Raw genomic sequence first — 25,679 nt, 5'->3', positions numbered from 1 at the left:
CTTAAGAATTATAGGGAGAAGTGACTTCTCTTTTTGAAACTGATAGGGAGAAGTGGTGAGATTTGAAAGAGAAGTGCTCATTCGCGCGGTGCGCTACAATGTTTGGATTTTACAATAGTATAAAGGGCCATATGTAAATAATGTTCTTTTTATGTTGTTCAATTCATATGAGTAAAAAATTACAATTAAAGTAACATTTGAAATTAAAAGTTGTTTAAGTTTTACTAAGGTTCTTGTGAGAACCTACCAACTAAATATCTAGCACTAAAAAAAAAAATATTTTAAAAAATGTAAAGAAATTATAATATATCAATTACAATTTAGTTAAAAAATATCTTGTGTATGAAATTCAGTGTTTCTCATAAAAAAAATATAAAAGTTATTTAGCTGGGCCATAATATATTGATATTAGTATAATAGTCTCAGAGTTAAGCAACTTTAATCAATAGTTTGAAACAATCCATAAAAAATATAGGGAATTATATACACCAATGAATTAGATACACAAAAATGCCCGTGTCATGCCAAGCCATAAAAAGGGTCCTAAAGATACTGTCGACAACTATAGACCAATATCTATTTTGCCTACTATGTCAAAGATTTTTGAAAAGCATGTCTGCAAACACCTATACCGATACCTATTAAAATATAAGCTCCTTCATGCAAGTCAGTCTGGATTTAGAAGCCACCACTCTTGTCATACTGCTTTACTAAAACTTATTGATCAGTGGTTGAAAGCAATTGATGATGGAGAAATTATAGGTATTATCTTCCTAGATTTTAAAAAAGCATTTGATCTGGTAGATCACGTTATCCTTCTTCAAAAACTGCAGTGCTACAAAATTTCAAATTTATCATGTAACTGGTTTAAATCATATCTATCTCATAGATTCCAACAAGTGGAAAATGGGACAATTAAGTCAAGGGCACTAGAAATAAAAACTGGAGTACCTCAGGGCTCCATATTAGGCCCCCTTTTATTTTTATTGTTCATTAATGATTTGCCCCTTCATATAACCTCATCTCAAGCAGACCTCTATGCAGATGATACTACCATTCACTGCACAGGTCGTAGTCTCAATACCATCCAGGACAGCATTACAAATGATTTAGAAAGAATTGAAGAATGGTGCAAGGGAAATAAGATGTATATAAATCCAACAAAAACTACATCTATGGTTATTGGTTCTAGACAGAAACTAGCAAAAACAGACCATGTTCTGAATTTGAGTGTTGGTAACTCACAAATTAGAGATGTTAATTGTGAAAAGCTCCTTGGGGTTTTTATTGATGAAAATCTTGAGTGGACAGCCCAAATTGACACTTTGTGCACAAAAATCAGTACAAGGCTAAATCTTTTGTCTAGGATAAAGAAATCCCTACCCCTTGAAACAAGAAAGTTATACTTTAATGGTTATATTCTCCCTATTTTGGATTACTGTTGTACAATTTGGGGAAACACCAGTGACCAAAATACAAATAGATTAGATAAACTTCAAAAACGAGCAGCTAGAATTATTCTTGAACTTCCTTATGATACCCCATCTAATACAATGTTTAAAAAGTTATCATGGCTTCGATTTACTGATCGTGTGATTTACCACAAGGCCTTATATGTTCATAGATGTTTATATGGATCTGTTCCAGAATATTTGTCTAACAAAATCTCCTATGTTTCAAATAAAAATGGAATGCAACTTAGATCAAATACTACCCAATTACTTAATATACCAAAGGCAAGAACAAACACATTTAGAAGATCTTTTTCATATTCTGGCCCAACTTTATGGAATAAACTACCAGAAGCACTAAGACACATGTCAAACATAAATACTTTTAAAACAAACTGCTTTAAGTTTTTACTTGAAAATCCAGGAAATATTTAAATGACTATGTATCAACTTTGATTTATGTTTTCTAATGTTTTTCTTTGTTATGAAGAAATTGTGTGAATTGCATTGTGAGTGGAGTGTGAGGGCCTCAAGGGAGAATAGTGTTTGTACTAATTGAGCATACCCTCTTGAAATAAAGATTATTATTATTATTATTATTATTAGATGTAACCAAAAGTCTCTTAATGCGTGTGGAATGCGTAATTTTTCCCTTTGGGATCAATATTCATCTGTCAGCTGTTCCATCCGTGCGTCCGTAGTAATTATTGTAAAAGTACGGATTTCGGTCATAGCTGGTCCGGTTCAGATCCGTAGTTTAGAAATCGGTCAATGGCGGACGAATGCAAGAAAATTTACAAAAATAAACGATGTTTGACAAGTTATTTGGAAAGGAACATGACGGTTTTAATGCAATAAATGGATTAAACATTTACTGGATGCAACTTTTATCACGTTTAAATGAAGTACTGTGAAAGTACTTTAATTCGTGGGTATCAATTTTCGTGGATTGAGCAGTATTTACATGTTCGTGGGTTTTTAAATTCGTGGATTTTAGTTTTCTAAAAAAAAAATTGAAAAATTAAACCTTTAGAAACGAAGGTTACAAATAGTCTGGATTGAAGGAAATTGCAAAGTAAACATTGACCCGTGTAAATCGTAGTGATAACACTTATTAACCCATGATAAAGTGATCAACAGATTAAAGACCATCAAAGGTGTTAATTAGGCCATAAACATGTCACCTATTGAAAATAGTAACATAAACAAATGCTATTAACGTATCTTGAATTGTCAAATAATTCTTATCAAAATCAAGCCCAGCATGAAATTATTATTTTCCATATGTACGAGAACTATGAGGATATAAAATGAACACTTTATCATACTAACATATCAATACCGGAAATCTGACTTTCATCGATCAAAAATATTTTTTATGAGAATTAAAGGATCAAAAGTTGTACAGTTTAGGTTATTAAAGATGAAATGGGTATAATCCTGCATGCGGTTGTAGTTCTGTGACTGCTATTAAAGTATTCTCAGATTTGGTGTTATTCAATATATTCTCTAGATCATATCAGTGGTCAAATCTACCGATGGGGATCTTTCCATGTCTTGATTTGGACAATGGTTGTTTTATTTCGTTGGACACTTAAATTCGTGGATAAAGTCATCCACGAAAACCACGAAAATTGGTACCCCACGAATAAAAGTACTTTCACAGTAACAAACTTATTTTGCCGCCGAAATTTAGGTTGATTTACTTTTTTGAGTAACAAGCACCGGAACTTGCGCAAGGTGCGGAAATGCACGAAGTGATAAAAAGTTGTATTTTTATCAAATAACCTGCTACACACTGCGAAGACAATGCTTCAACCTCTTTTCTAAAGATAATGAATCGTTTATGTCTGAATTTCTTTAATTATCAGTAAAAAATTGATGTTTTATCAACTTGGTAAAAATTGAAAATGTGCGATGACGGAAGCGACTGAAAGCGACTATCGTCAAGAACAGGGCGACTTGTTTTCGCTTTTGGGGGTCGGGGAAAGCGAAGTGACGGTCGGGAAGGCGACTTCTTCGCCCAAGTCGCCTGGTAGCGTGAGCCCTGTTGGGGGGTTATCAAGAGTCTGTATACATGTACAAACCTATAGAAAATTTGAACTTTGTACTTTAAAATTACTCACAAAATCAAATTTAAGATAAATTGGTATTGTATGAATAATTATGAATCCCAAGTATTTATATTTTAAGTCTAGAAATGTTTTATTTCTTATACGATTTCCCAATCCCTTAAAAGTATAAGACAGCTATTGCAAAAGTAAGAAAATACTTGGTGATGCAGTGCACTGTTTGAAAGATTTGTAGGTGTATTGTTCTTTCTAGGATTGTTATATTTATACCAAATTGATACTGAAGATTACCAGTAAGCATTCGCTCTGAGAATAACTTTTATACTGCAACTCCTCAATTTTCAAAGACAAAATGCATTGACCAAAAAAGCTTTGGCTTCATACAGTAACTGATTTTATATAGTCTTGTTTTTGATGTAAATAATGTTTTTTTCTGTAGAGTTTTATCTCAAAAGGATACAGGTTTGCAGATTTTCACATTGTCCTCATGAAACTTTTGTTGCTGATTTTTTATCAAAATATTTTATTAAGAACAGTTTCAAATGTTGCACAGTTACAGACTTTATGAATTTTATTTGTACGTGGTTAGATATTGGTCAGTAATGCTCGGCAGTTCTGTATTTTTTTTCTAAGCCTTGTACAAATAAATTTTCAATAAATTTGAGAAAATGTATAGTTTTATCCTGTATAAAACAGGATGCTTTTTTTTTTTTTACCTCTAGTGAATCATCCCTATATCCAGTTATACCCTCATCCACAGATAACAGGACTAGGTCCAGACCATAATTATACCTCTGGTTCAGTTCTTTCATTGTGTAAGCCAATACTGTAGAATCTGAAAAAAAAAAAAAAAAATTAAATAACTTTTGCTCTATTCAGAAGTTGGTTTTTTTTTTTTTTTTTGTATGTAATTGCCTATATATACATGCTATTGGTTTGTATATTTTTTTATTTCATACAGTTTATTGGTGTAGAAAACCTTAAATTTTCAGAGCACAGTTTGTGATGTTCATCCATGTATCAGTTGTTCAAATTCACAATGTTTCTATGACAAAGTTAATTAAATGATATATTTTCTCTTAATCAAAATTATATAATTTCTGTAATTATGAATTGTGCCTAAACCAAAACTTACTTGAGTCAGAAACCTATATAAATATAACTTACTTGAGTCAGAAACCTATATAAATGTAACTTACTCGAGTCAAAAACCTCTATAAATATAACTAACTTGAGTCAGAAACCTATAAATATAACTTACTCGAGTCAGAAACCTATATAAATATAACTTACTCCAGTCAGAAACCTGTATAAATGTAACTTACTCAAGTCAGAACCTATATATAAATATGACTAATAACTGGAATCTGTGAAATATTTCAAAGATCCTACTGGCCATTTGGACAATATTTCAGATTTTAAATGTTTTTTTGGGCAGACTAGCTCTTTAACATGTTAAAGGATGTGATAGTTATTTTTGGCAATCAATGTGAGAGACTAACCTTTCCCTCCAGAGGCACCAATAGCTACAGTTTCCCCTGAGGTAAATAATTTAGCATCAATAATGGTCTTGTGAATCTCCTCTTCAAATGCATAATAAAAACATTCTTTGCATAATGCATCTCCCTAGAAAAAAAGATCAAACATTCAATATTTCTTCATAAATTAGTCTGTGTCTTCTTTGTTTCTATACCATGCTAATGATGATAGAAAATGATTTGATGTAAAATTTTACAACATCAATTTACAAATATTTTTTTATACTTTCTGTGATGTATTTATAAATATGGCAAAATGAGGACTGAAATTGAATTAGTACATGTATCACTTTTAATAATCATGTCAAATAATTAGAACTTTCATTTTAATCATACAAGCCATTTATATGCATGCATTTTTTTTTACATCTTTTTTTTATATACATATTAACTGAGGTAAAATTTTTTACATTGATCAACAATCACAACAATAGATGCCCACAATAGTTTTTAGTTGACATCAAAATTGTTATTTTAGACTTTTGTGTGTACTTCGATATCTTCCTTTTACTTCACATACTGTACATGAATATAAGGGTAATTTACTTTCAGAAACAAAATATATCAAACTGCAGACTGCTTCTGAAATAAGGCATGTAAGCCAAGGTAGCAAAATCAAAATCAAATTCTCATTTACATAACATATGGAAAAGAAAATATTCCTACTACGAAATTGAAATAAACCATTACAAACCACTCACTACCTCTTAATATTATTTGATTTTCCTCTGAATTCATCTAATTATTGCTTTTAGTGATCCTATTTTCTTATATGCCAATTTTACAAAGCTATAAACAGCATATCCAAGGGGGTATTGAAATGCGGACAGGAAACTTATTAAAATCTGTGATTAACTTCCAATAACGTTTCCACTTCATTTGTTCACATGACTCGGTACGGGTGCCGTAACGGACAATAACAGACAAATTAATGGGGACATCCTATTGTCAACTTCACCAATCATTATCACCATTATCTAAATGACCAGTGTTTTGTGTTCAAACCCTATTGCAGATGTCCACAAGCAGGGGTCATATCTAATGACCATGGGTCAAGTGTAAAACTTTGTCCTGAATGGAAATCTTACCCATAGATCACTTGTCCGTCATAAATTGACCATTTCAACAAACAAGTCATTTGCATAAATTAATATGGAATTCAAATGGAATTAGGGTAATTTTTTTATATTTTCATAGCAAGACACAAATTTCCCTAGTCACAATAATTCTTAGAGATATTTCATAACTAATGACTGAAATTTTGCAAGAATATTTTATTATCAATGTTATATGTACTTTGGCTTCCAATCTTAAAAGTGAAATAATCCTCAGTGGTGTTATTAATATTTATTCTTTTTATACCAAATACTAAATTAACCTATATTATTTTTAAATTCCAAATTTCTTGTGTTATCCTTCTGAAGTCAATACTGGTATTCATTAATGGTTGAGGCCAACATTAACTACATGAACTAATAGAGGTTGGAATCCCAATTTTGGGACCTACATATCGATAAACACGGTAACACTTAATCAATGCTCTCTACAGTGACAGTTGGGGAGATAAAAATCAATATCTATTGCCAATATGTAATACATGTACCCCTCATAACAACCGCATTTTAGCCTAAAATGACAAAATCACAATAATAATTGCACACAATAATTTCTTCAGCAAATTTACAGTATATATGAATATGGATATGACTAAAGAAAATAGGTTAATTAGACAGCATCCCAACATGACAAATACTTAAAACGTGTGTTTGCAATTATTAGAATTCCATGAATAAATCTTGCTAGTTTTAAAAGAGGGCAACAGTTTCCTCAATTGATCTCTTGTCAAGTACCTCAATATCTCAGGTATTATTGTGTGGTTGATGTCTCACTAATGGAAACTATGTTCATCCTTTTTCTTTTTTTTTTCTAAATATGAATGAAACAACATCTACAGAAAAAATTATTTCATTGTAATGAAATTAAATGGAGAATGTGCCAATTGGACACAAATGATGCCCTTGCTTGAATATAATGTTATAAAGGGACAAAACTTCAGTACAGAAAAAGTTCTTTTAGAAGCTGGTTTTATGAATTTTAATCATTATTTTGGTGGTTAATATCAAATACAGATTTTGTTCATTTTCATTTGCAATGATTTGCATATAAATGCTGAATAATTCTTCTTTTGTTGTTGAAAAAGCAAATGCAAAACATATTAAAACATTGAAAAGTAATCAGTTACCATGGTTAGGGACGACATCAAAAGATCAATGTAAGATAAAAAACTTAATTCAAATAGTTTGGGGGTGGGGGGATTGAACTGCTGCAAGATTTGGTTATCCGACATTGATTTTTACATATATCCATATGGGTCAATCAATTTTTCCCAAATTAAGTTAATAGGGGGGTAGGGGGGTCAGTGAAAAAACTATTTGAATTAAGTTTTGTATCCTTCATTGAACTTTTGATGTCGTCCCTTACAGCAATGCAAGGATAATATTAAGTATTCTTCGTCAATTTGAATCCTTGCTCTTAAATATGCTGGAGGGCATGTTAAAAACATTTTAAAGATGAAGTGTGTAAAAAAAGATGATGTTAACCATGTTTTCTGTTGAACTAAGTCTTCTTCAGACTACACATCCAATTAACTTTGAATTATTCTTCCTTCATGTGTTTTAACCAACGGCAAAACACGTGCATAGAATTAGTGACAAGAGTTTTGCCGTGTCCCTAAGATATTTCAAACATATGTCAAAGTTTTGGATAGCTGCCCATTAGTAGCTATAATTTTATGCAAGAATTTCATCTTTGTCGACAGCACCCTACTCGTTAACTTGGTAAAAACATAACACGCTTCAAACTTCAAAGAGATGTGATTTAAAACTTGGACAATAACTCAGCAAGTTATCCAGTAGCTTCCAGGTATACTATAACAATGTTCTCTGCAGTCAATTCGTCACTGCCTCCTTACATTGTACTACTGGGTTGAACTCTCAACAAAACCTTATAATACAATACACATCTTTCTTTATTTTTAAATGAAATATGCAAAACTGATTGAAACAAAATCTAAACCACAAATTGATAGTTTCCTTTTAAACAGAATTAACTTTCAAGATTAGGTAATTTGTAAATAAAATATGTAAAAGAGTACTCAGAGGTCAAACACTACAATTCACGAACGCTTCATCAACATGATCGCTTAGGCATGTTAGGATAGAATTTTAACCCAGATGTTTAAAAAATAATATCAATATGTGTAATGTAATTTTACAAACAAGCCCATATGTATTTAATATATGTAATTGCAATCCTGATGAATGATCATTTGTTTAACTTTGGATTATGTGTGATATTTCAGCTTATCCTCATTTTAATTCATTTTATTTCTACTTTACAAATACAGGTGTACAGATAATAGGAAGTGATATAGGTATAGATAGATATAAGAAGATGTGGTATGAGTGCCAATGAGAGAACTCTCCATCCAAGTCAAATAGATAGATATAAGAAGATGTGGTATGAGTGCCAATGAGACAACTCTCCATCCAAGGTATAGATAGATGTAAGAAGATGTGGTATGAGTGCCAATAAGACAACTCTCCATCCAAGTTAAATAGATAGATATAAGAAGATGTGGTATGAGTGCCAATGAGACAACTCTCCATCCAAGGTATAGATAGATTTAAGAAGATGTGGTATGAGTGTAAATGAGACAACTCTCCATCCAAGGTATAGATAGATATAAGAAGATGTGGTATGAGTGTAAATCAGACAACTCTCCATCCAAGGTATAGATAGATATAAGAAGATGTGGTATGAGTGTAAATGAGACAACTCTCCATCCAAGGTATAGATAGATATAAGAAGATGTAGTATGAGTGCCAATGAGACAACTCTCCATCCAAGTCAAATAGATAGATATAAGAAGATGTGGTATGAGTGCCAATGAGACAACTCTCCATCCAAGGTATAGATAGATATAAGAAGATGTGGTATGAGTGTAAATGAGACAACTCTCCATCTAAGGTATAGATAGATATAAGAAGATGTGGTATGAGTGTAAATGAGACAACTCTCCATCCAAGGTATAGATAGATATAAGAAGATGTGGTATGAGTGCCAATGAGACAACTCTCCATCCAAGTCAAATAGATAGATATAAGAAGATGTGGTATGAGTGTCAATGAAACAACTGTCCATCCAAGGTATAGAACACAGCAGATGGTAGGCATTTCAGATACACATACTTCATTTACTTAGACATTTCACTCAAATCAGTACAATGTATAACAGGGGCGGATCCAGAAATTTCCATAAAGGGGGCCCACTGACTGCCTAAGTGGGGGCTCGATCTTGTCATGCTTCAATGATTCCCTATATAACCAACCCAACTTTTCCCACAAAAGGGGGGACCCAGGCACCCTGAAAAAAACTCTAAATCCGCCTCTGTATAATACATTTATACTCTTAATTATTTATTTCAAAACTAGAAATATGCACTAGCTGTAACAACACCTAAACATTATGAAAAAAGTTTTCATAACACTCACATCATGCTCAAAATACTATTTGATTATTATTAGATGCTGATAACTATTTTCATTATTGCAGGAATTCTAGCTATATATATAGCACTGTTCAGTACAGATTTTAAAATAGATATCATTTGTAGTACTGTGACCTATAGTATGTATAGTTGCCAAATTAACATGATTAATACCACAATCATTTGGACAGTTGACAATATAAAAAGTTGTCTTGTTGGCAATTGTACCTTATATCCTTTTTTTATATTAGGGTGAAATCTAGCTTCAGAATTTGAAACCTTCAAAAACATCAATAATTCCTTTCTTTCCTAAGCTTTTTATCAGTCAACTGACAATGACTGACCAGTGCTTTACCAGAGCAAAGTACCTCATAGATGTAAAATGTATCAATTCATTTGAGTCACAGATTAAAACTACATCTGCACAGCTGTCAAATGTAACAATATGATCAGATGATATTCTGTCCTTCTGAAAAACATTCTCAACAAAAAAAAGTAGAAATTTAAGTTACCTGAACAAACCACTTAATTAAAATTCAAGTAACAAAAGTTGTTTAGCTAATTTTAAAAAGAAACAGAATTTTCAATAAGTTTTCCATTACCCACTGGACAAGTGGGTTTAACTAATTTGTGATTTTACGGATGACTATGAAGTCCATACAAAATTTGTCAAATTGTATAAAAACTAAATCTGTTTCCCTCAGGTATCTCTTCCTTCAACGATCTATTTGATGTTTTATAAACTTTACACCGATAGCTGTTGATGAGTGCTAATTTTCTCGATGGGACATTGTCAACATTTACATATTGCCACCGAAGAAGATTTAAATCTGACCCTTAGTTCAGTGTTAAAAATCTTCAAAGAAAAATTAGTGTTGTCAGAAGAAATAGTCTAAATGAAGATGCTCGGATTGGATAACCAAGGGGCAGGGTTGGAGGGTGAAACAGGAGAATCTTTGTTAATTAAGTGCTTGCGTCTGTAATGTTATCAGGTGACAGGACAAGGGCAGGTGTGAGAATCACTCTTGACACCAAACAAGGCAAATGTAAACGATAGGTAGAAAAGAATTAAATTAGCTGTAAAAAAGTAGCTTTCTGTTGTCACTAATAACAGGTCTAAAACATCAATTTAATAGAAAAGACACATTTAAACAATGTTTGGCGGTTAGTTTTACACGGAAAAGACATATTTTATGTTCTTAAATATACAAAAGACCAGTCAGCGACAAGATGGGCTGTGCCTAATCTAAATTCAGAAGATAAAAAAGGGGGTTTTACAATGACAAATACAATAAAATGTCTTAACTAGAAATAAGAGAACTTTGAGAAAATTCATCATTTAAATAAAATTCAATTTCAACAATAGGTAAATAATGGATTTTTTTCTTTCAGACATACAAATAAAAAGAGACCAAAGTTAGAAAAAACAATGCATAAAGATTATGTTGTCACAAGAAAATTGTTAATTTAAATAGAATATTCTCTGTGTATAAATTTCCATCTGATTGTGAATTGAGATTTCAACAAAATGAACTTGAAATTAAATTACCGAATTAAGATTTTCTTTAAGTGTGGTCAATATCAATATGTTCAAACGTAAACCAAATAAAATGTGGATATTAAAAGGTGGAGGGGGTAAACAGTGTACAAGTACTTGGATAAAAATCCAATAAAATAGCAGGAAATATGTTACAGAAAACAGTACTTTATTTTTTGTATTCATCTTGACAGCTGCAGTCCTTTTGTTTTCTTTAATAGTGAATCTTTTCAAAACATTCTTTATTAATATTATAATTACAGTGAATGATGTAAAGTTTATCATGTTCAGTTTCTCAATGTATCAAACATTGTTATGAGTCTAAATATCTGACCAGAATTAATTCATACACAACATGAACAAGTGACTGGAGTCAGGGGCAGGAATACTAGTAATATTGCTTCATATTTAACATATAAATGTTTCAATATGAGACAATGTATTTTTACTTTTAAATTTGGCCGATTTCTATATTTTTATTTGTCCCCTGAGAATAAACAAATATTCAGAAAAATTTTAATATTTCCCAACACATAATTGTTTTGCTATTTATGAAAAAAAATCTGTGTAATGCACCATCAATTGTAGAGATGGCTGAGTATTTCTTCAACAATCTGTAACTTGATTTTGCATCAATTATTCTAGAAAACATGATACAGATTGAAAAGCTTGTTTACCATCTCGTTTAAATAAGGACACATAGAATTATACTGACAGCATAATAGAGATCTGTCTGAAGTTCCTTAATCATAATCATTTTAATTCTTTATCCAAGTCATTTTTTCATGTTCAGATCAAGCATCTTTTCAACATTGTTTACCCTTATTCAAAACTGAAAAGTCCCAGGGAGTAAAAAGTTAGAAAATTGCCACTTAACCTGAGAAATTCTCACCAAACCAATATCATTGAGTCCTGTTTGACTCTGAGTGAAGTATCCTGGCATCTGGACACCACCATTGCACATGCTGACACAAAATTGGGAATGAAACTTAAGACCATTTTTGTAATTGATTTTTGTCGGATTTGGACTTTTGAACAACTTTTATTTTTTTCTCAAGCGGGTATTCCTTTTTTTGACAGATTGATAGTGCAGATTTTTCTTTTTTTAGATGAGTTGGAAACTGGATTGAAAAGTTTGCATGATTTTCCAAATCAAAATTCATAAACAGCCTAATAGGTTAAAATAATGTTCACTTTGGTTAATCTTTAATTTCCTTCATCTCTCCCTATACCACTACCAAACACACAAGCAATTGTTAATGATGTTAATGCATAAACTGGAAAAGATACATTCTACAAGACTAGGTCCATTGTCTTGTTTTGTGTTCTCTGTTTATAATTCCTTAATACATGTAATATATATATATAGGATTGAAGAAATTATTGCAGTCTAAGTAACACCACTAGTGGATGATGATAATAAAATAATCATTATGACATTGCCAAAAATAAATTATTTTTTACAAATAGCTTATGTACAAGACTGTCCAGTTTGTATTTGAATTTCATTATTTGAACAACTAAATTTGCATAATGGTTCAATCAAATACTATCCAACAAAGAAACTATGACCAGGCTTATCAAATTATGAATTGCTCTATCAATAAATGTGAAAAATTAAATTTCTTTTGTCATACTAAAAGAATTAGAAAAAGGCCCCCATATCACCGATCAGTTTTCAGTAAATTTAAACTAAGTGCCCATTCCCTAGCAATTGAAAGAGGGCATTATACCAACATTGAAAGAAGTAAACGCATTTGCTTATCCTGTAACAGACAAGAAATCGAGGATGAATACCATTTCTTTTCAATCTGTCCATGCTATAAATCATTGAGGGATACCTATATACAAAATATTAATAAAAATCTTAAATTTCAATTATATTAAATCCGCTATAACACTGAAGCATTTGACTGCACTTTTAAATAGCAGTCTACCAGTCATTATAAAAATCACCATAAAGTATGTAAATGATTGTTTTTTTATTGAGAACATCTGTATAACTTGTATTTCTTTTAATATGCAACATAATTTTTGTTTGTGTTTTTTTTAATTGTTCATGAACATTAATAATGTGTTAACTGTTGATATTTATAGTCTTTTTCTTCTTCACTGTGAATACCACCGTCAATCTAATATAATTATAATCAATTTAACTATTGTCAATTTATTGTCTTAATTTTGTATGCCATAATCATTTAATGTAAATGTGTTTGTGCTAAGGGAGCTACCATTTGATTTTTATGGGGGGGCTAGGATGAAAAATTTTGTCCTGCATTTTTTTTTTAGTTGTAATCTATGTCCTGCCTTTTTATTTTTCACTCTATTCGGTCCTGCCTTTTTTTTATTAGTTTATCCTGACTTTTTTTACCTAAATTGTCATCCTGCCTTTTTTTTTTGCAAAGTGTCTCATCCTGCCTTTTTTTTTACTCAAAACTCCTGTCCTGCCTATATTTTTCAAATTTCATCCTAGCCCCCCCTTCCCCCCCCCCCCCCATAAAAATCAAATGGTAGCTCCCTAATAAATATTGTCTATTGTCTATTTATCAAATTCAACAAATTTTGCAATGTTAGAAAATTGATCTAAATGTGCTCAAGAACGTATACATATAAGTCATGTAAGTGTGCATAGCTTGCTTGCTGTTTTCAGATCCATGATAAAGGCTTTACTTTTCCTACAATGGTTTACTTTTACAAATTGTGACTTGGATGGAGAGCTGTTTCATTGGCACTCATACCACATCTTCTCATATCTTTAAAATGTGATTTTTTTAATTCTCTTTACAGTACTTCATATAAGAAAATACACTTTCCTTCCATAATATATAATAAACATTATTCATGTTGTATATATCTCTTCATTAAAGGTTTTACATGTATTATCAATTTCTCTGGTTTCAACAATACAAATTAATAATTTTAGAGCATCAAAACTTTTATCTACATGTAGGCTTGGACTACTTTAGGGAAATTTCAGGCATCAATGGTACCCTAGATGGTAGCAAGTCATTTTGTACCATATCTGCCATTCAATACTCAAAATTACCATTTCGTACCCACAATAAAAAACATTTTGTACCTAGTATTGGCCAAATAGACCTACAATTTCTCTTTCTTATCAAGACTGATGATTGGTTTGATTATCATTAAAAAAGAAGAGATATTAACACTTGTGTCAATCAGTTCAATGTATTTAAAGCATACATCAGGCGAATGTGAAATCCATCTGGTAATTTTTTTTTGAAGAAATACATTTTTTTTTAATATAAAGTTTAAATTTTCATATAATATATTTATTTTTTCTCCAAGATTCCTTAATTTCATGAGCAGATATGGTAAAATAAAAGAGATATTAACACTTGTGGCAATCAGTTCAATATGTTCAAAGCATACATGTATATAGGCAATTTTAATATGTAAAGTTTATATATTTACATATCATATATTTCTTGATCTCATAGATTTAATAATTATATATGTATCTATTTCACTTGTTTTCCACCAGTTAAATATATATGGTAAGCGTGTATCGGCGAGTGTGAAATCTGTCCGGTCAACTCTAATTGGTCAAAAATGTTTTATTTTCATAAAATATAGTATAATATCTCTAAGGTCTACAAATATTAAACACAGCTACCACCGTTTTGATTAAGAAACATTATTAATATAAAAAAGAAGATGTGGTATTATTGCCAATGAGACAACTATCCACAAAAGACCAAAATGACACAGACATTAACAACTATAGGTCACCGTACGGCCTTCAACAATAGTTGTTTTTACTTTTCTTGTTAATTGACAAACGTATATATTTTAAATTTTTTGTCTAAATGTGTAAAATATAGTTGCCACCTATAAGTATATATTTTTAAAGTACATGCGAGTTGTTTACCAGACTAAAAAATTGTACATGATAGACTTTAATTTTCATAAGGGAGACAATCCAGTGTCAACAGAATACAGCATTCTAGTGTAAATGTGTGACATGGCGCACATCAATGAGAAATTAAAAATATATAACTCTTCCAAGATATACAATGGCATTCATATAAATCTAACATGAGGTACACAAAATGGCAATGCATTCATAATGTTCACTCTTAAGAAGTGAGAAATGGTATATACAATGTACATGTATATATATATGCAAGTAATAATTGACAATATTCCACTACATTTGTAGGTACGAAATGGTATATATGTAAATAATATGAGGCAGGCATTACCAGTGAATGGGGACGAAGTCTGTATGAATTACTTTTTTGTAACTTAAATATTTGTTAAAAAAAAGAGACGGAAATACCGTAACGTTTCCGATTTTGGTTCTGTTGTTAGGGATTTTAGTTGTCACGTTATTTAAGTTATGACGTCATATGCAATGTAAACAAAGAAACGCTATCATCAGGTAACGTTTTTTCATATCAAGGAATTTTTAAAAACGAAATTGGTATTGTGTTCCTTCCTATTTTATACTAGACTGATTAATATATAATTTACTCAAAGTTTCATACAAACGAGACTGGAAAAAGGAAGTACATTGAAGATTTCTACGCAGATGCGGGAATTCAAAACATGACATCAAAAAAATTGAACGATTTTGAGTTCATTAGTACAATGAAAATTTCCCGTTTTTTTTGTTGTTTTTTTTAAATTTTTTTTAATTTATTTTTCTACTGTTTATTAAATTAAAAACGAAATGTTGGGGGGGGGGGGATGGAAACAATGGTTCAGTTACAAAAATGATTCCCCAGGTCAACTGGTCAAGTGAAGTTTCCCAAACAAATTATGCTGCAAGTGATCACATTTTACTAGATACTCTCTGAAAAAAATACCAATATACTTGAACATAACATAACCACATTATTATTTTTTTACAGAGCATTGTACAGTTAAAATGTGTCACATTGTGTGTAAACAAAAATATCAAAATTACTATGATATCATTTTACACACGTGTCGAAGTTGTAATCAGGACATGAAACCTGTAGCCGTGTAGGTAATCATTGAATTTTATGATTATAATTGATCGTATTTAGTACTGGAAAAATTACCGTCTTCGGTCTTTTAAGAATAGCTTTTCCATCACAAATGGAGCAAGATATTGGCATCGTAAACAATGTTCACAGCTTGGAAAATCAACAAAATATTGTGCAACACTTTGTTGACACTTTTATTTGAAGAGTGGTATAAGGGGAGCGCACTCTACACCAAATTACAAGAGGCCCACTGATAATCTGATTTGCTGTTTTATTTTTGCTAATACAAAATAGTACTACATATGCATTGAAACAATATACATTAGACATTGATTAATTGTTATTGTCAAAAAATCTAAATTAAAATTAATAATGAACAGATGGATAGCTATTTTTTTTCAATTTAAAGGGCACTACTAGCTGTCAATCAATCAATCAATCAATCAATCAATCAAGCAAGCAAGCAAGCAAGCAAGCAAGCAAGCAAGCAAGTTTTAATTAGAGTCGGCATATATATACATAATAACAAGCAAAACATGACCTCTAGTGAGCTCTTTAACCGACTATGACATACAAAATCATGCACCATCATACAAATACTACCAAATAAAAATGAAAAAAAAACATGCAATTTATGTTCATGTGGGAAGCGCCTCTATGTGCATTGAAACGGGGGAATCAGCAAATCACTTGAAGATCATAAAATATAACAGACTAAAAGCATAAAAACAATATGAATTCTCAAAAAATTGTTCACCGATTAGACTCAGTCAAATTCTCATAATTGATTTAATTATAACCATGACAACCATTTATCCAAATTATTATAACCATGACAACCATTTATCCAAATTATAAAACGTCTAAACAGCAATAATGTACAGCAAAGTAAGATCTTCAAATAAGTCAGAATGACCAATATTGTTAATCACCCCTTAAGGAGTTTTAAAATGCTCTTTATAGTCAATCAAGTCTTAACGTTTTTTGGCAATCTTTTCCTCTGAAACTACTCAGATAAATTTAACCACACTTGGCCACAATCATCATTGGGGTATCTAGTGTAAAAATGTGTCCGATGACCCCGCCTTCCAACAAACATGGCCGACATTGCTAAAAATAGAGCATAGGTGTAAAATGCAGATTTTGGCTAATATCTCTGTAACTAAAGCATTAAGAGCAAATGTGACAAGGTAAATATGAGTATCAAGTTAAGATCTATCTGTCCTAAAAGTTGCAGACAAATCAGACAACCCGTGGTAGGGTTACTGCCCCTGATTGTGGTAATTTTAAGGAAATTTTAGTTTTCTGGTATTATTTCTTGAATATTATTATAGATAGAGATAAAATGTAAACAACAATAAAGTTCAGCAAAGTAAGACCTACAAATAAGACAACATGACAAAAATGGTACATGGACCCGGCAATGAACATGGCCGACATGGCTAAAAAAGGACTGATCATGGGGGAAAATGCAAGTTTTGTCTATTATTTTTTGAAAGGTTATACAGAAAATATTAAAGGATAAAAAATATTCAGATACATTAGCTCTACCAATTATTCGTTCTCATACATCAAAATCGTAAGACAAATTCTTATAGGTGTTATTGCCCATACATTACAAATTATACCATTTTTTTAATTTTTGCCTATTACCATGAAAGCTATGACATTAAGGTGAAACCTTCCCCCCTCATGAAAACTATGATATTAAGGTGAAACCTCCCTCCCCCCCGTTATCCTTGAATGATAGCTGAATAAGCACTTTAAATTAAAAAAAAACAAATGATCAGCAAGTCAAATTTAGCCGATATAGTTAGTAAGACTGCCACTCTTCATAGGCCGAGTGATTGTCCTTAAATGAGGATTTTGTTTACCCTATTTTATGTTTTGAGCAAAAACTAACGAAGGTAGAGAAAAACTAAACAAACTTAAAGGTCAATAACAAAAAATTGATTTTTGTCATGAAGTCTATTCTCGTCCACACAATGTTGGAGAGTGTCCTTTGGTTTGATATGCACATAGACCAAAGTGAGTGACACACAGGCTCTACAGAACCTATAGTTTTATAGTGGTCCGATTTCATCAAGTTAGTTAATGCTTCTTCAAGAGCAGACAAGTTGCTAGAGTCAACTACATGAAATCAGTTTACATTTTTATCCGAATTAAAAGACTGCGCACACACAGGAAGCTTGACGATACTTGCAATCACAAAGCAACTATTGGTTGAAACATTAAATAAAAACAGGGAACAGTTTATATCTAGCACTATCTATTTTCCTGATAAAAACAACCACACACCACAAGAATCTTGTGTAATAGAATAACAGGGTTATCGGCACCAAAAGGAAATATACTGTTAGTAACGAGTTTAGGTGATTGAACTTATCGGTATTTACTATTTAAAATACAGTAAATCTAACTAATAACTTCTGTAGAATATGTAACTATAATAGCTACCATCAGCATTCAATACTAGTCACATCAGGATCAAATTCGAAATGGTTTATAACATGCAGAATAAAACTACCAACTTGCAGATGTTCTTGATCAAAATGAATTTACTTTATCTATCATAGAACCAACTAGAAATAAAAGAGCACGGGATCTACTTATTACATATATACTGTCACAGGTTGGCTCCTTCAAACATGTCTAACTGCGCTATGCACACTCATTCTTTGTGTGCCAGTCCCAAGTTAGGAGCATGTAGTTTATTGATTGTCTTTGGTTCATGTCTATCATATATGATTTTCATAAATTGTTTTCTTATAAATAAGCCGTCAGTTTCTTCAGTTGAATTGTTTCATATTTATAGTTGACTATACGGTATGTGGTTTTCTCACTATTGAAAGCTGTACATTTGATTATAATTGCATGATTTCGTCCACTTGCACATTGGTGGATAGTTGCCTCATTGGCGATCATACCATATCTCCTTATTTTTATACAATAGAATATTAAAAGGAACATATTTTATGTTAGGAACTTTAGACCATGATATGTACATGGGGATATGAGCGCCAATCTAATGATAAACACAAAAAGAAAACAGCCTCCACAGCAGAGAGAAGCAAAATGGGTCTACGTATAAGAAAATATAAATTCGCTCAACAACTATTATATGAAAATATAAATTTGCTCAACAACAATATCAAAATATATTTGCTCAACAACAAAATAAAAAAAAGACGGCCTGGAAAAGATACACCTAGACAATCCCTGAAATATATTCAAGGAAGGCATTGAAAGCAGTTCAAACCAACATATTTATGCATGTCTTTTCCAAAATATGCAAGACCAAGACAGTCTTATACGCATGGATAACCCAGCAAACAAAATCAAAAACAGAAATATGAGACGGAGAGACCGATCGTAAAAAAAAAAACGATATCAAATCACACTTCTTATATCTAAAAAAAAAGTAAGCAACTAAAATACAAAAAAAAAAATGTATACCTTTCAGCAAAATTAAAGGCAGGTATACATTAAAAAGAAAATAATTGAATTATAACTCCAGAATAGAACTATAAGTACTGAGGGAATATCTCGCAAATTAGAACACGTGCTTCCTATACCCACCTGACACCACAAAGAAGATTCAGAACATGTTTTATATGGAAGCGTAAAATAAGTAATAATTTTCAATGCAAAACCTTCTTCTATGTTTCAGTAAAAAGTACCAAAATTCATTCCGATCTCAAAGCTGAATAGGAGATGCATATAGGCAATATGGCCTGAGGAACCTGCAAAGTTTGACTGAAATTATAACTAAAAAGTAAAATAGAAGTGCACTGCACAATAGTATTATGTCATGAAACATTTATTGAAACCCTGTTACTGGTTTATGAGGAGTATAGCGTGGGGAATGTTCGTTCCTTATAAATTGAAATTGAAAAGTCAGTGTTTTTGGTATGGGAATCATCAAAAATACTGATGACAAAAATATAGGAGATGGATAAGTCTATCATAAAGATTTAGTAAGGCTTAAGTTCATTCCTTAGAAGAAGATTCTGTACCTGCACCAAAGTTAACACAGCCACATTATTTTAATAAAGTACTTTGTTTATCGTGCAGTGACAAATCTTTCGTGCATGTGTAGGACGAGAACACATCATTAATAAATACCATATTTAGGTCTTACATTAGGGACTGGATGATTGGCGGATTATTTACCGTATTTCTATACACATTTAACCGCTGTGGTGACTACTAGTCGAGATTTGAAAGGAGAGGGTTGAGATTAAAAAAGAAAACAACAAACAAACAAACATAGTTTAACCTCATCAGTGTTGGTTTTATGTGCTAGCTTAATGATAATTATTTTTTTATAGATCTTAAAGATAATTATGTGTTCATGGCAGATTTTTTATAGTTTCTTTGTAAATTGTAGACTGCTTTATAAAGCTTGGCATATTGTATAGACAATTGTATATTGTCTAAGACTTGATGTTATCCTATAGTTGTATTTCGCTATTTTTGTCATTGAATTGCTTTCGCACTGAAGTATACCAAAATCACCTTTTATTCATATGCACAAATTGGATGCATTTTTTCGCTATTTTGTATGTTGAACAATTCAACTATGCTCAACAGAGATTTAAAGTCAATTTGAAGTATGTTATGAATAACCAGTGATTTATCGTAAATATATTATAATAAATTACAAACTTGCTGCAGTAAAATACAAACTTGACAAATGCTCTTTTTGATGGAAAAACTATGAAAGAATAGCCACAAAACTTTACTGGAAAGTTTCAAAAGATCAGTATTATTAACACTAAAGATTTCATAATTGCAACACTTCAGAAGCAAGGTTTATTGCCACTTTATAAAATATATCAAAACATGGTAATAGTTCATTGTTGAAATTGATAAATCATATATTCCGAAATGAATACAGACAATAAAACATTTAATATTCATCATTGTCCCAGTCAAACATTTCTATGCTATGATTTCAAGATGGTTGGCACCGCTGTGCATTGAATGGGCGACAGCCAGAACGCATATTGTTGTCTTGAACATAAATCAGCTCCATGCAATTTTCTCTTTACAAAAATATTTATTCTACTTGTAACAATAAAATTTAACGTCGTACACATTATTTCAAATTGGAAATAAATCTTTTACTTGGTAAAGCTATGAAACTGCAGGATTTGGACATGTAGAGTTTTCCGTATCCTAATGCTACCTGTCAAGGCGGACAAATATGTCGACCATGTTATAAAACAGCACGACTTTAACATTCTCTAATTCACATTAAAGTATTTATTCCGTAATTCTATACCGGTTTGGCCATAGAACTAATCAACGGAAAATGACCTTTTATGTGGCAAATTTCAAGACTTTTGTGCATCAGTTAAATTTATATTCGGCATGAGAACTAATATTTTCTCATAAAATAGAGTTTTTAGAGTGCATTACAATGCACTAGGGTCATTAGAACAGTTGTCCTGCATAATAAAGGGTCTCACTCGGCGACATTATTTGTCTAGCTGGTCAACAGTCAATTCAAGTGGTGTGATTTCTAAAAATCAATTAGCCATACATCTAGATTATTTTCTATGAGGTGATTAAAGTTCTCCACCCCAAATCTGACCATCCGGATACTCTGTCGTTTGACTGATTTATTGTCCATGTCGAAAGGAAAACCCAGTGTTTCTTAGTACAATGTAATCAATGTAGAAAAAGTTGTCCTTCCTTTTTGAAATTGCAATTGAAAAAAATACAATACTTGTTTTATTGAATCATGGAAGTATTATGGACAGAATAGACGGTTGAACATAATTTGATACATGTTCAATTCTTATAAATTTACTAACGAAGGAATAGAATATTGAGGGTTTTTATGGCATTCCATAATAAGTAGTTTGCTCTCAAAATTATTTGAAATTAACACACCAGTTGTATACAATTTATATTATTTTGAAATTATAAAATTTAAGTTGAAACGTAGTAATACAACAATGTACTTTTAAATTATGAAGGATGCGGCAGTAACAGCTAGGATACTAGCTATTACATGTTCATGTATGCGCGTTTCTACTGAAGAATAATCAAGCAAAGCGCATAGAAGACGTTTAAGCGTTATATGCATGCACTACAGTTTATTGAAAGAAAAGTAATTCACAACACAAATAAAAACAATAAAAGAAAAACTTTTTATACACAAACGAAAGCAAAAACAAACAATGCTTAAAACAAAAACAAAAAACAAAAAAATCAACTAATATAAAACCTTTTAGAAATTTATATTAATTATACACAAAAACAACAAACATAAAAAAGCAACAAAATAAAGCAGAAAAACAGGCCATGTGTAAGTAAACAGTTCATTTGATGTTTTTCTCTCCAGAATTTCGCTTAAATATTAATATTAAAACATTAATTAATCTTTTTATGTACATCAATGCATATCAAAACTAATGCGTAGGTTTTATTCACATGTTTTATTATAAAAATATTATTGTCTTACAATTTTGGTCTAGCTTAATTGTTTTTAAGTGCAAGGTTCTATTTTATATATTTTGATACAATAAGGACGCCTGGCATAATTAAGGAATTTCCCAATTTTCGGTTATCTTCGTTTCTATTTTAGCTAATGTTGTATAACGAATAAAGTCCTTATATCGTCTTATTATAACATGTAAAAAATGATTCCATGTATACATATGCTGTTAACACAGTTTTCCCATGCATATTAAAATGTTTTAAAAATCCAGCAAAGGTCATCTAAATGTAAAACGGTAAAAAATACTCATATTGTAAAGTTTTCTACATTGTGTGCATTATAGCATATCTTGAGCCAGTAATATATACAAAAGTGTTAAGAATAAATCATGTCATTGGAAACAAATAAAAAATAAATAAAAAGAAATGAAATTTGTTTATAAAAAAAATCTCCCCAACGATTTATTTTCTCACCTTGAACGTTGAGCTTTTGGCATCGAGGGGGCTTGACGTGATGTGTTCTTTAATAAACCCGTGCTGTGCTCACGAACATTATATCATAAGTTATTTTAATCTGCTACCTCTTTGACCGCCAACCTCTGACGAACATGGTTGAATTATACAACATTCATACAAAATAGCAAAATTATGCATACAATATGTGCATATGAACAAAAGGCGATGTTTGTAATGTTCAATTTAGACTTACAAATCAATGCTAAACATAACTTACAATACAATACAAAAACACTGCCTTGTAAATCAATGAGAAAACACATACATGCAACACAAATCGAAAACAGAGGTTTTATGAAACTATACGAAAACACAAACTTGCAAAACAATACGAGAACACAGACCCAGAAAACAATACGAGAACACAGACCCAGAAAACAATACGAAAATACCGGTGTATAAAACAATATACGAAAACACAGACTTACAAAACAATACGAAGACACAAACTAACAAAGCTACGCAAAACAAACTAAAATTTTCTCTAAGGTATTTTCAAGGGTAAAGGGTGAATAAACTTGTTTTGAGGCGCCGAATCAACATCCTTATCCAAACATTATAGTATGTGAATAGCATAAAAAACGTTTCATATCAACAGTGTCTTTAAATTGTGCGTCTTTTTCAACGCAGATAAGAAAGTATGGAAACTAATTTTAAAATATATATTTGTTCATTAATATAGTTTCTCTGTTATTTATGACGAACAAAACAACAAAATTAATGCTCAGTTTATTCAATCGTCCGGAAATCAGATGAAAACAACTGGTGGACAGATATTAACAATCTTAACAGGTTTTATTCGCTAAACCAGACCAGATGTCTGCGATAGCCGCTCTGCATTAAGAAAGGGTATAAAAGTCTGTAACTCGTGTAATTTTTGTTTTAGTTATCAAAAAGGAGGCAATTTCATACTCAAATCAACCATCATGACCATATTAATGTTTGATAGATTAATTTATATTTAATGTTGATTAATTGCTTTGAAAGATGTAAAATCTTTATATGCAAACGAAGGGGCTGAGCAAATTACTGGTTGTTATTTCAAAGATTATTGAAAATGTTTCATGCAAAAATTATCGATCTTAGCATTTAATTTTATTTTTCAAAGTTCGATTGAATCAATTGTTTCAATTTTGATATTATACCAGAGGTTGGCAATCAAACATGTAGCAGATTAAAATAACTTATCATATGATTTTCGTGCGCACAGCACGAGTATATCGAAAAACACTTCACTAGCTCTCCTCTATGCCAAAAGCTCAACGTTTAAAGTTTTGAGAAAGAAAACGTTGGGGGAGATCACTTTTTTTTTTTTACCAAATTTCATTTATTTTTATTCATTTTTTTATTTGTTTCCAATGACATGATTTACTTTTACCACTTTTGTATATATTTCTGGCTCATGATATGCTAAAATGCACAGAATGTAGAAAACTTTGCAACATGGGTATTTTTTTTTTTACCGTAAAATTACTTTTAGATTACCTTTGCTGGTTATTTAAACATTTTAATATGCATATAGGAAAACAGTGCTTTGACAGTATGTGAATATATATGGAATCCTTCTGTACATGTAATAATTAGACGAAATAAGGAATATATCCGTTATATAACATTAGCTTGAATAGAAACGCACATAACCCATAACTGAGAAATTTCCGTAATTATGCAAGGCGTTCTTATTGTATCAAAATATATAAACAAATTGAACCATGCATTTGAAAACAATAAGCTCTAAAAGATGTTAAGACGATAGTATTTTTTATAATAAAACATGTTTATAAAAACTATGCATTTGATATGAATCAATATGCATTAAAAGGATTAAATATAATGTTTTAATATTAATATTTAAGCGAAATTCTGGAGCGAAAAAAGACAAAATGTTCTGTTTGGACGTTTACATACAAAACATGGCTTTTTTTACTGCTTTATTTTTTTTGTGGATATTTTTTGGTAGTATAATTAATATGTAAAAGGTTTCATAATAGCTGATATATTTGTTGTTGTTTTGTTTTGTTTTATCATTGTATGCTTTGGCTTTCGTTTGTGTATAATTAGTTTTTCTTTTATTGTTTTTATTTGTGAAGTATTTTTCTTTTCTTTGAGTAAACTGCAGAGTATGCAAATAACGCTTTAGCGTTTTCTACGCGCTTTTATTGATTATGCTTCAGAAGAAACGTGCATACCCCAAAATATTGTATCCTGTAACTGCCGCATCCTTTACAATTCAAAAGTACAAGGTTTGTATCACTACGTGGGAACTAAAATTTTATAATTTCAAAATAATAATAAATTGTATACAATTGGTGTGTTCATTTCAAAATGTTTTATAGCAAACGTCTAATAATGGAATTCGAAAAAGCATTGATTTTTTAGACTGTGTATTTGTGTTATTTCCTAAGCTTGTGTGGTGAACTGATCGCATTTATCATTCTTTGCAGTTTTGTTAACATTTGTGGAATAATATTATACGTTTTGTACATGAGTCCTTGGTTACCCATAATTTGACCCCCTAATTTTCTATGTTTAAAATGTTAAACAGTTTCTGTTTGCCTAATACAATATTTAATATGATCGCTGATCTGAT

General features: G+C 31.0%; 1 protein-coding gene across 1 annotated transcript in view; it reads right to left on the bottom strand.

Moving 5' to 3' along the window:
- Positions 1-16,351, bottom strand: part of LOC143047830 (cytoplasmic tRNA 2-thiolation protein 1-like) — a 34,193-nt gene extending 17,842 nt beyond the window's left edge. Inside the window, exons 1-3 of the mRNA XM_076221109.1 lie at positions 16,199-16,351; positions 5,026-5,149; positions 4,240-4,358 (exon numbers count right to left, since the gene is read on the bottom strand). Coding sequence (XP_076077224.1) covers positions 4,240-4,358; positions 5,026-5,149; positions 16,199-16,255 — 300 coding nt within the window. The 5' untranslated portion in view covers positions 16,256-16,351. The remainder of the gene's footprint in view (positions 1-4,239; positions 4,359-5,025; positions 5,150-16,198) is intronic.
- Between the last annotated feature and the right edge of the window lie 9,328 nt (positions 16,352-25,679).

This window comes from Mytilus galloprovincialis, chromosome 10 (assembly GCF_965363235.1).
Source record: "Mytilus galloprovincialis chromosome 10, xbMytGall1.hap1.1, whole genome shotgun sequence".
Lineage (NCBI taxonomy): Eukaryota > Metazoa > Mollusca > Bivalvia > Mytilida > Mytilidae > Mytilus > Mytilus galloprovincialis.
Note: the sequence above shows the minus strand (reverse complement) of the source record. Positions and strands in the feature narration are given on the sequence as shown.